This window comes from Olea europaea, unplaced genomic scaffold (genome assembly GCF_002742605.1).
Source record: "Olea europaea var. sylvestris unplaced genomic scaffold, O_europaea_v1 scaffold747, whole genome shotgun sequence".
Classification (NCBI taxonomy): domain Eukaryota; kingdom Viridiplantae; phylum Streptophyta; class Magnoliopsida; order Lamiales; family Oleaceae; genus Olea; species Olea europaea.
In genome coordinates, this window is record NW_019265877.1 from 37197 (window position 1) to 50005 (window position 12809).

Sequence of the window (12809 nt, forward strand, 5' to 3'; positions counted from 1 at the left end):
TATTGGATAGAGGCCTGGCTTAGCCTAGAATAGCGAGAAAGTGGAAATTACATAATTCATAGTCATTTAAAGAATACAATTAAAAAAAATCAAGTATCAAGTTTGATTATTCAAAAACCAGGTCTAATATAATATCTCCGCCCAATTCAATTCCAGATCCCATTCATTTCACCTACCCATTGCAAAACATTTCACCATCACCCGTCTCTCTCTTCTCTCTTTGACGCCAGCGATAAAACATTTCACTATCACCGTCTCTCCCTTCTCTCTTCGACGTCGATGATCCAGTCAAACTCCACAACCAGTGACGAAGGAGGATGCGTCGATCGACACTATTGACATCGGGGACTGTTGAGAGTTCTCAGTAGCGTCTCCGGGTGCCGACTAGTGCGAATGGTGACTGCAAAACCATCTTTTCTCCGCCCGATATCTCTTTCTCTTTACTCTCTCCTCTTCCATGCTATTTGCAGATCCGCCTCTTCTCTAGTGAGCGCGTGGTTGGCGGCACTGCAACATTTCGTGAGCGACGATGTCGCTACTGTGGCCGAAGACGAGTGCGATTGCTACTGGTTCTGACCCTTTTTACTGCTTATGCTTGTGTAGCTGATGTGGGGTGATATTAGTGAGGTTGTGGAGTAGTGTATTGTTGTATGTTTTTGGTGGTGGTTTTTGGGTGTGGTTATGGTCTTTGTGGCTATGATGGTTTCCGAAGGTGGTCATGTTGGCGGTGGAATGTTGGTTATGTTGGTGAGGTGGTAGGTTGGGTATTGTTGATGTGTGTGGTGGTCATGGTCATGCTGGTTTCTAGCGACGGTGGAGGTGCTCGTGTTGACAGTGGTAATGTGGGTGGTGTTGATGGTGGCGATTTTGTTGGTGGTGATGTTGTGGCATTGGTGGTAGCGGTGGTGGTGATGGTGATAACGGGGTGAGGTGGTTGCAAGTGGTTGTTGTGACAGTGGCGGTGCGATAGTGTTGGTAACGATGGTATGTGACCCACCATTTGACATATGTGACCATCTATTTAGTTATTTGTGAGATAAAAATTTGATAATTTGTGGCTAATTAATTTTAAAATTTGTGATCGACAAATAAATCGTGACCTATAAGTTTTTTGATTTGTGATCGATAAATAATTCGTAGCCAATAACTGTACATATGTGACCATTAATTGCAAAATTGTGACGTTGTGACCTATACATATGCCAATGTGACCATTAATATATGATCGAGAAATAAATTGTAACTTATAAGTTTTTTTATTTGTGATCGATAATAATTTATGACCAATACATATACATATGTGACCATTAATTGTAAAATCGTAACATTGTGACCTATTCCTACATATATGTGATCATTAATTGCAAAATTGTGACCTTAACATATTTAATTAATAAAATATTTTAATTAATTAATGAACACCTAAGTTTTACGTTTTTTTTTGAAACTTTGAACCTGAAGATTGAATTATACATACTTGATGCCTCAGTTTTGAATTTTTCCCGGCCAGAAAACCCATACATGGATTCTGAATTTGAGGGAGGAACGTGGGTTTATATACATGAGAAGTTAATCTAATTGCACAAATACACTTAAGGTCAGGGTGTTTTTGAATATTTAGTCCACAATTGGTAGGAATTAACATTTTAATTTTAATATAAGTCAAAATCAATAATAATTTTAACCACATATTCCATAGGATTCATATCCTTTCAATCAACCATTTCCAGGGACGGATGTGGGGTTTAGCTACACTGGGTTACTAGATAGCAATTTTACGAATAAATATTCTGGAAAAAAATTATAGCTTCCAAATTTAAAATTAGCCCACTACATACCCTTTTTCAATAGAGAAAAAAATCATAATTCAGGTTTATTGTTTACATTAATTCAAAAATCAAGTACATAGTTTAAAAATTCAAAATTTAGGTATCTATATAATTAATTGAAAATATTTATTAATTAAATATAATAAAGTCATAGTTACACAATTAATGATCATAAATTCACAATTATAGGTCACAGATTTATTTATTGGTCACATATCATCAAATTAATTAGTCACGAATTATTTAGAGGTCACAAATCAAAAATTTATAGGTCACAAATTATTTCAAATCCAAATTACTTGGTCACAGATTATTAAATTTTTAGATCACATTAAATAATTGGTCATAGATAACTAAATGATTGATCACATATGCCAATTTTTTGGTCACAAACAATCAATTTTTTTGTGATCACCACTAACACTTGTGACCACCGTCTCACCACTACCACCAGTCGCATCGCCGTCAAAAATAGCCGCCACCAAAACCACCACCATCTCCAATAGCCCCGTCATCTAAAACACCACAACTAGCACTACCTCACCACAAACAAAACAAATACAAAACTGTCACACTGACGTCGCCACTTCATCATCTCCACCACCACCATAACCACCATTTCTACCAACAAAAACTATCCCTTGCACGACACCACTAAAACCACCGTCGTTCACAGCAGCATTGATCGACAAACCACCACCAGCATCATAACTGCCTCCACCACCACCATTGCGAGCCACCCCTATCACATCACGAAAATCGGTCAACACCACTTCAACTGCCAGCGGCAAACCACCGTCAATTCTATCGACCGCACATGTCTACCTCCACCGCACCACAGCACCACCACCACGACACCGTAGCATATCACCACCGCACCGCACACATCCACCATCGAACCATCAATTACCAGCACTCAAAAATTTAAGAAAAAAAGGAAGAAAATGAGTAAATCTGCAGAGATAACGCCGCCTAGGGATCTGCAGCATCGCCCATATCTGAAGATGAAGGTGTCGATGAGCGCAACACAGGAAGGATCATGATAGCAGGTGGGCGCATGCTATGTCACCAAATTCGAGTGGTTCGGGGGAAAAGAGAAACAAACGAGGAGATAAAAAGTGGAGGAGAGAGAGTTGGGCAAATGAATGAGGGTTTTTATGGTTTGATACCTGATTTATGAATGGTGAAAGTTCACCCCGGATTTTTGAATTCCAATTTTAAACACCTGAAATTCTGTAATTTTCACTTTTCAATATTTAACCATTTTAGCCCAACTTAAATGGATCAACTTTTAATCCAATTTATATAATTAGCCCACGCACCAATTTAACCCTTAAACCAATTCTTTTCCAAACCCACCTAATCATACTTCTCATGTCCCATTGCTTCTGGAAAAGCTCAAGCCACAAAAGGGTACTGGCAACCACGTTACGTCACCACCATCTCCAATTCTTCGTCGTCTACTGAACGAGCTTTTACAGCAATGAAACATGTGAAGACAGCAATTCGTAACAGAATGGAGGATTAGTTTCTTACTGATTATATGACACTCTACATTGAATGAGAAGTTGGCGAGAAAATAGATGTAAATTCTGTTGTAGATGAGTTTTACGCAATTACAACTCAACGGACACAACTTCAGTAGGTAATATCGTAATGAAATTTTATGTTATATATTTTATTGGTCATAATATGAATCGTTTTTGTTAGAAGCAGTTTTGGACTTAATTATAATATTTGACAAGTTCAAGGACTAAAATGAAATTTAAAAAAGTTGAATATTTATTGTTTTCCATCTTTGAGCATAGTTTGAGCTCATATGTTCTTATTTGGGTTTTGCAAGTTTGAGTATCTATTTGCAATTTTGTAAACTTAAAGAAATAAGTTGCAATTCCTAGAAAATGTTTATGAATTGAGGTATTTGTAGACAAATTGCAAATTGACAAGGATCAAAACCTAGAATTAATGTAGGGTAAGAAAACTCTATGTTGCAAACTGGCTGACAAGCTTTGGAGAGGCTTCGACAAATCATCTGGCAAATGAATCATCGTTTCCACATTGTTTCGAAGATGGAAATAAATTTCACTTTGGCTCGATGGAGGATAGACAATGAGTCTATTCTGGAGGACCATGGTTGTTCAATAAGCAGATCCTCTTTCTTAATACCTCTGCAAGAGCAAGCAATTTGGATAGTATAACAAAAATGATCATAGAGCCATTGGAGTTGTAAGTAAAGTGTAAGGGTGCGGGAGACATGAATCAAGCTTGCTAAAGTACGTCAGGTCTCTTCAAATGCATGTTGATGTCGATATTGTCTCATAGTGTACGAGATGGGATTGAGAAATGTCAAATATTGTTATAATTAAATGAACTTAGGCCTAAGGAATATTCAAAAAAAAAAAATGTTGCATCAATTTATGGGGTTTAGAAATACTTATACTTCATTCAGTTCTTGCATTGATAAAATGAGTTACTCCTTAAAAAATGTGTGCTTTGTTCTGGAGTGTAAGAAGTCGAGCATTGTTTGTATAAACAATCGTTGGATCTCAACTAGCATTAATGTCCAATTCAACTTTATTTCTATTGTGTTCTTCGAAAAGCAAACTATCAATCAAAAGGACCTAAATCCGTTAGAACTCGGAAACCTTCCACTAACAAGCAATTGGGTTTCCACGTGGTTAGATGTACAAGTTGTCATCAAATTCTTAGTAAAATTTCATGTAATCGTATTCGATGGTTTGATTTACGAAAAGTGGCATGGTAGTCTAGTTATATGTTTATTAGATTGCGATTCAAATTGACGAATATGGACAAGACTAAATTTTCACATGATTTTGGATGCATTGTAAAAACAGAAATACTTTTGGATCCAAGTACATATCAAAAGCAAGAATTTAGTTGAAGTAAAATGATTTGGTTCATACTACATAAACATAACAAATTGCTGCAATCAGCAAGATTCTTAGTTGCAAACATATTTTCATAGCTGCAGCATATGCTGATATACAATCCCAACGCTCAGCTATGCTCAACTTGGGGACAGTGTTACTGCTTAAAATTGGTTCCCCGTCGACTATGAAAGCTGATAAGTGCATTTTTACACACTTATTCGGTTGACAAAACATGACTAATTGTTGATGAAATTGGTAGAATATTTCTATGCAATTTTGTTTTGTAGAACTATATTAATGGAAGTGATGGAATTCAAGATAAAAGATGCGAAAATGGCCAAAATGAAAGAAAAAGAAAGTTTAGGGACTAAAGTGCAAATAATCAAAAGTTGACCTAAAAGGCAAATTGAGAATACTAACAAGCTAAGTATCAAGTCGGGAATAATATGGGATGATAGAAGGATGAAAATGAAGACGAAGGACCAAGATGGAAAAGAATGAAAGTTCAGAGACCAAAAAGTAAATAATCCAAAGATGAACCGGAGGTACAAACGAAGAAGTGAAAGACTCAAGGACCAACTCGTGGAAGTTTTGAAGTATTAGGAAAAGAGAGACGGAGAAAAGGGATCAAAACACAGGAAAAAATTTTGTAAACAGAAGCATTACCGGGGATTGAATTTAGAGGAATTTCGCTAACTTTTGGAGGCAATGGAACAAACAAATCATTCGACACAGAAGGTGGTGGCATTAGCACTGGCACTGGACTAGCTGGTGGCTAATTTAGAAGCGACATCGGAATCCCAAGTGAGGAGAGCTCGGAAACGAATCTACATCTAAAAACATTTTATTAGAGTCGAACTTCAAATAAACACAAGAAAAAGATTTGGATTCTGTCAAAAAATGTTGGAAGTTCGGAACTTACTATGACACTCAGAAGGCATTGATATGTAACAGTTTGATAAGAGAACTGAAATCTTGGTAACCAATAGAGGATTAGAAAGGCCTAATGAGGAACACAAGCAATAATATCCAGTTTGAACAGCTTGATTAAGGTTAACGCAACAAGAAATGAGAGAGAACAGAGTTATCCCTGAATCCGAACAATGTTGAAGGTCGAACATTTTTGCACATAGGAATTCACCATTGAGGAGCATACAGAAACTACAAATGTTAATATCCAAATAAACCTAAAGAAATCCATTCCTAATTACCCTTCAAATGTTGGTAATTATATCCAAATGAGCCTTCGAGAAAATTTATACACGTTTTTTAGCACAAGAATTGACATTTATTCTTTGTGCATTAGGGCGGTTTTGCTTGTTTTTGACCTACCCTAAGTTCATCAAGATCTTAGCTTTTGTCTATGTACTAAAATTGCTTAATTTTTGTTTAGAAGAAATATCACGCCACTTAGACTTTAGTCTTTCCATGATATACACATAACTCGAGTCAAAACTCAAATTTCAAGAAACAAGAGTGAATATATTGTCTACACGGCGCTCTACATTGAACTTTTTTTTGTGTGTGTGTGATAATTCTAGCCAAACTTATTGACTTAATACTGTATCTTCTTTACCTTTGATAATTTCTGCGATTTTTGGTCTCGTCTTCTCTATAGGGATGAAAGAGGTCAAATCGGGCTGCCTACCTCTATAGAAAGCTAACACGGCTTGCGTAGGGCTTCGGGACCAAACAGGACACTGGACCCAAATGAATTTTTTCATTTTTATACTCTTGGTTAGTTTTAAAATAAAAACAAAAGAAAATTTAGGTGAATTGTTGGCAGAAAGCAATACGCTCTTTGCCACAAGCAGATCCCTGTAAATTGCCATGCATAGTGCCATTTAAACTATCTCCACAATGGGGTCGACCCATGACAATGTTTGAAGTGTCCTGGAAAGGCGGCCTGACCCAATTCTACACCCTTGCCTTTATTCATAAACTCAACCCATCCAGTTATAAAATAAATCTTATTAGAGTAGAACTATAATTCAAAGCACAAGTCAAAATTGTTGGAAATATTGGGTGATTTGGGTATAGATTTATTATCAATCAACACAATAAAATAACAAATACAATTCAAGAATAACATAACATAAAATAAAGAAGAGATTTAGAAGCAAGTGTTAGAGTTGAAAACGTGTGTTATATTTAGTTAATTACTTATATTTAGTTATTTATTTTAGCATAATACGTAATTTCCTATTATTGTAAGTTTCCTATTATTTTTAGGTTTCCTTGTAGTAGTATAAAACCCGTTTTATACTTTCTTTGAAAACTCAATTGATGGCTTAATAGATTTTTGTTCCCTCTTTATTCTTCTTCTCTTTCTCTTCTCTTTTCTTCCTTTTGAATTGATTCAACATATTGGTTTGAGATTCATTATATTGTTATCATGGTATCAGAGCCTATAATTGAGTTAAAATTTGTGAAATTTGTGTTTGGGTCGTGCTGAAATCAAGATAGAAATCAGGCAAAGAAAGTTTGTATGAAAAATCTATTCGACAGCAACTTAAAATCAATATTCCGACCAAACTGTAGATCCATTAAGAAAACGGAGACCAGATCCTTGTTCAGCAGGTTGAGACGAAACGTCCGGTCAAGCGTGTGGCGGTGGCGCGTGAGGACCATGCGCAGAGGCAGTGGTGGCGCGTGAAGGCGCATGAGTCATTTTTTCGGGGTTATTCCAAAAGGCAGTTTGTTCCTTGGTAAATTTCTGATCTTTTGGTGGTATTAATTTGGTTATACGTATACTGTGCAATATATTTTAACTATAGTTTGTGGAAGTACGTTGGTTATCATTGGTTTCCTTATCATTGGTTATAGTTTGTGGAAGTACGTTGGTTATTGTTGGTATTTATTGACTTTATGATGGCTACTGAAAGAGATGATTCACTTCAATCCATTAGTGTCAGACTAAATGGTAAAAATTACTCGTATTGGAGTACAGTGATGAGAAGTTTTTTAAAGGGAAAAAGATTATGGGGCTATGTTAGTGGAACTATTGTGAAACCCGAGAACACTGCTCAGAATTATGTAACAAAGTTAGATAATTGGGAGTCAAACAATGCGAAAATTCTCACTTGGATTCACAATTCCGTTGAGCAATCTATTGGTACACAATCAGCGAAGTTTGAAACAGCAAAAGAAGTTTGGGAGCATTTTCAAACATTATACACTAAATCTAACTTTGCAAAACGGTATCAGTTGGAAATTGATATACGGGCTTTACATCAGAAAGATATGAGTATTCTTGAGTTCTACGCTACTATGAACTCTATCTGGGATGAGCTGGCTCTTACGGAATCAGTAGAACTGAAAGCATGTGAGGAATATATTACTTTTAGAGAGGAGCAGAGATTAGTTCAATTTTTGATGGCACTTAGCAGTGATTTTGAGGGACTCAGAGGCTCTATTTTACATCGCACTCCACTTCCTTCAGTTGATTCGGTGGTTAGTGAACTTGTAGCTGAAGAAATACGTTTGAAATCTCTTGCAGGAGGAGTATCTCTTCCTCCATCCAGCACCTCAGTGTTAGCTGTACCTTCTCGACTGTTCACACAGAACCAGAATAAAGGTTATGTGCGAGCTGCTACTGATGAGTGTAACTTTTGTAAGCAAAAAGGACATTGGAAGTCTCAATGTCCAAAGCTATTGAAAAAGCAACAACCTCAATCACACCAGCGATCTTATCGTCCCAATGCTAACATAGCTGTCACCATGCCACCTAATGATTCATCCATACTTGGAGCACCACCTTCATCCAATCTCATGTTGACGGACTTAGCAGAGCAGTTTCAGAAATTCTTAGCCACACAACCACATGCTATGTTAACCTCCACTCATATAGGTTTGTTATCACAGAATCGCTCAGGTATTTCTTCCTCTTGGATCTTTGACTCAGGTGCTTCCAAACACATGTCGTCTAATTCAAAACTCTTTAATGACTTGCGTCCTTCCAACCCATCTATGTCTGTTATGACTGCTAATGGTACACTATTACTTTTAGCAGGTGTTGGTTCAGTTAATACACATAATTTGTCACTGTCAGATGTCTATTGTGTTCCAGCTCTTACTTTGAATCTTATCTCTATTGGTCAATTGTGTGATTCTGGATACTTAGTTCAATTTTCTTCTACTGGTTGTCATGTGCAGGATCCTCAATCTCAGAAGCTGATTGGGATAGGCCATAGACAAGGGGGGTTATATGTTCTGGACAATCTAAGATCATCACACGTTGCAGCCTCTGGTGTTGATTTGTCATCTTTTTCTTTGAATTCATCGTCTTCTAATTTTTATTTGTGGCATTCTCACCTTGGACATGTTTCCGCTAGTCGTTTAAAATTTTTAGTTTCTAAGGGTCAATTGGGAAATATACAAACTCATGACATTTCTGATTGTAGTGGTTGCAAATTAGCAAAATTTTCTGCTTTACCTTTTCCTCGAAGTATTTCTCATTCTGTTGCACCATTTGATCTTGTTCATTCTGATGTGTGGGGACCTGCTCCAGTTACTACAAAAGGAGGATCTCGATATTATGTGTCCTTTATTGATGATTATAGTCGTTATTGTTGGGTTTATCTTATGAAGCAATGATCTGACTTTCTTTCTATTTATCGATCATTTAGAGCACTTATTAAAACCCAACATTCAACTGTAATCAAATGCTTTAGATGTGACTTGGGTGGAGAGTATACTTCATCCGAATTCTCTAAATTGCTTACTCTTGACGGCACAATTCATCAAACCTCTTGTGCTAATACCCCACAACAAAATGGTATTACTGAACGAAAGCATAGGCACATTGTGGAAACTGCTCGTTCACTTCTTTTATCTGCCAAAGTTCCCAGTGAGTTTTGGGGAGAAGCAGCTCTTACTGCTGTTTCTTTAATTAATAAGATTCCATCTTCCCACAATTCAGGTTTATCACCTTTTGAAACATTGTATGGGCATCCTCCGGATTACTCCTCATTGAGAGTTTTTGGTTGTACTTGCTTTGTTCTTCGTCCTGAAGTTGAACGTAATAAGTTGACATCTCGGTCTGCTATTTGTGTTTTCTTGGGTTATGGGCAAGGGCAAAAGGGTTATCGTTGTTTCGATCCCATTAATAATAAATTATATGTCTCTCGTCATATCGTGTTTCTTGAGCACATTCCATTCTTCTCCATTTCTGATAATACTCATAACGTGACCAAAACCGACCTCATTTATATTGATCCATTCTCTGATGATATAAACAATTCACCTTCCCATACCTCATGTACTATTGATTCTTCATGTCCTGCAGGTACACATGCTTCAGATCATACTACCCCTCCTTCTTCTATGGCTTCCCAAGCACCGCCTGAGATTGTTGATCCAACTCCTGCTTCATCTCTTCCTCGTTATTCTCAACGTATTCGTAAGTCCACTCAATTACCTGATTTTGATTATTCTTATTATTCTGAGTCCTTTTGGTATCTTCTAACATCCATTCATAAGTTAGTTGAACCATCTTCCTATAAAGAAGCTATTTTGAATCCTCTTTGGCAACAAGCTATGGCTGATGAACTTTCTGCTCTACATAAGACAGACACTTGGGACTTGGTTGAATTGCCTTCAGGTAAACATACTATCGGTTGTCGTTGGGTTTATAAGATTAAAACCAAATCTGATGGTTCGATTGAACGCTACAAAGCCAGATTGGTTGCTAAAGGTTTTAATCAACAGTATGGTTTGGATTATGAGGAGACTTTTGCTCCTGTTGCCAAGATGGCCACTGTTCGTACACTTATTACAGTTGCATCTGTTCGTCAGTGGAGTCTCTCTCAATTGGATGTTAAAAATGCCTTTTTAAATGGAAATCTTTAAGAGGAGGTTTATATGGTTCCTCCTCCTGGTCTTTCTCACACTCTTGGATTTGTTTGTAAACTCAAAAAGGCACTTTATGGCCTCAAACAAGCACCTCGTGCCTGGTTTGAAAAATTTTCCACTGTTGTTAGCTCTCTTGGTTTTACATCCAGTCATCATGACTCCACTTTATTCTTTAGATGCACTTCAGCTGGTCACATTATATTATTGCTATATGTTGACGATATGATTATTACTGGTGATGATATTGATGGAATTGCAAGTTTGAAATTAGAATTGGCGTGTCGTTTTGAAATGAAGGACTCGGGCACACTGTCTTATTTTTTGGGGATCGAAGTTGCTTCTTCTCCTAGAGGTTATCTTATCTCTCAGTCCAAGTATACTATGGATGTCATTGAGCGTGCTCGTCTTACTAACAATAAATCTGCTGATACTCCTCTTGAGTCCAATGCAAGATATTCATCCTCTGATGGTGTCCCATTGACTGATCCCACTTTGTATCGCACTATTGTTGGATGTCTAGTTTATCTTACCATCACACGTCCTGATATTGCCTATGGTGTTCATATTGTTAGTCAATTTGTTTCAGCTCCTACTACAGTTCATTGGGCAGCAGTTGTTCGTATTTTGCGTTATCTTCGTGGTACATGCTTTCAGAGTCTTTTGTTTCCATCAACCTCATCCTTAGTGCTCCGTGCCTACTCTGATGCTGATTGGGCCAGCGACCCCATTGATCGCAAGTCCACTACGGGTTTTTGTGTATTTTTGGGTGATTCACTTATCTCTTGGAAAAGTAAGAAGCAGACTGTTGTTTCCTGCTCCTCTACAGAAGCAGAGTATCGAGCTATGGGATCCACCACCACTGAGATTGTGTGGTTGCGATGGTTACTTGCAGACATGGGTGTTTCTCATTCCTCCCCAACTCCCATGTATTGTGATAATACTAGTGCCATTCAGATTTCTCACAACTCTGTATTCCATGAACGCACAAAGCATATTAAGATTGATTGTCATCTGGTTCGTCATCATCTGCAGACTGGCACCATTTCCCTATCTTTTGTTTCTTCATCGTTGCAGCTTGCTGACTTCTTCACTAAGTCTCATCCGGTTCATCGTTTTCGCTTTTTGCGTGACAAACTCTCGCTGCTTCTTGCTTTAGCATCTTGAGTTTGAGGGGGGATGAAAACGTGTGTTATATTTAGTTAATTACTTATATTTAGTTATTTATTTTAGCATAATACGTAATTTCCTATTATTGTAAGTTTCCTATTATTTTTAGGTTTCCTTGTAGTAGTATAAAACCCGTTTTATACTTTCTTTGAAAACTCAATTGATGGCTTAATAGATTTTTGTTCCCTCTTTATTCTTCTTCTCTTTCTCTTCTCTTTTCTTCCTTTTGAATTGATTCAACATATTGGTTTGAGATTCATTATATTGTTATCAAGAGTCACGTAACGCTTTCTTAAAGTCGTGTTGTCTTTCTTTGTGCAGGTTCTTTCGGCACTACACGGCTTCAAGATAAAACTCAAATAGCTCTTCTTTCTATAAGCACACGACCATAGGGAGATAAGTGAACAAGTCTCTCATCAAGTTGTCAAAAGTATAAGAATATAGTATAAATTATAGAGAATATTTTCCTTCCAAGTTATTTTTACTCTAGTTCACCTTTTCAATGAGATATAACCAGCTTTTATAGGTGAAAATCAATTCCCACAATTAAGTCATTAAAAGAGAATATATAATATGAATTATGATGTTTTAATTGTGTTAAAACTTATTATTAAATAAATAAATAACAAAAAATTAAATAGGTTAATTATTGAAAGGTTAAAGCTTTATTTGAAGTTACAATAATTCCCCCACAAGTTTTAAACTTTCAATATAATTAAAAATATATAATTGTGACAACATAATACTGTGAAATAGTGTAGGTGTCTTTTGGACTTGAACTTCACTTTGATAATAATTTCCACTTGAAGGAGCCATAATGGACTAAGCCTTGAATTAGGTCTCTTTAACCAAACTTCAATTGTTCCACACACAGTATCGATTTAGGCTCAGTTCATTGCGAATAGCGCTATTAATGACCATGCGCTCTAATCTTGATTCTAGAAGAGCCACTAGGGAATAGTCCAATCCCATAATCACGACCTCATTGCATAGGTAAGTCCTTCAAAGATGTGTGTGACCTACACCTAGCAAGAATTATCGTCTCGGTACTCATTCAAGGTTAAACCCT

The 12809-nt window shown here is 36.8% G+C and overlaps 1 protein-coding gene across 1 annotated transcript; it reads left to right on the forward strand.

The window, feature by feature from the left end:
• Nucleotides 1–10582: 10582 nt before the first annotated feature.
• LOC111391063 (uncharacterized mitochondrial protein AtMg00810-like) lies at nt 10583–11737 on the forward strand. The gene has a single exon (XM_023016208.1). The coding sequence runs from the start codon at nt 10583–10585 to the stop codon at nt 11735–11737; it is 1155 nt and encodes a 384-aa protein (XP_022871976.1).
• The last annotated feature ends 1072 nt before the right edge of the window (nt 11738–12809 follow it).

Bases quoted from the DNA above. Each gene is read 5' to 3' on its own strand.
- LOC111391063 (XM_023016208.1), top strand. From the start codon at position 10,583: ATGGTTCCTCCTCCTGGTCTTTCTCACACTCTTGGATTTGTTTGTAAA.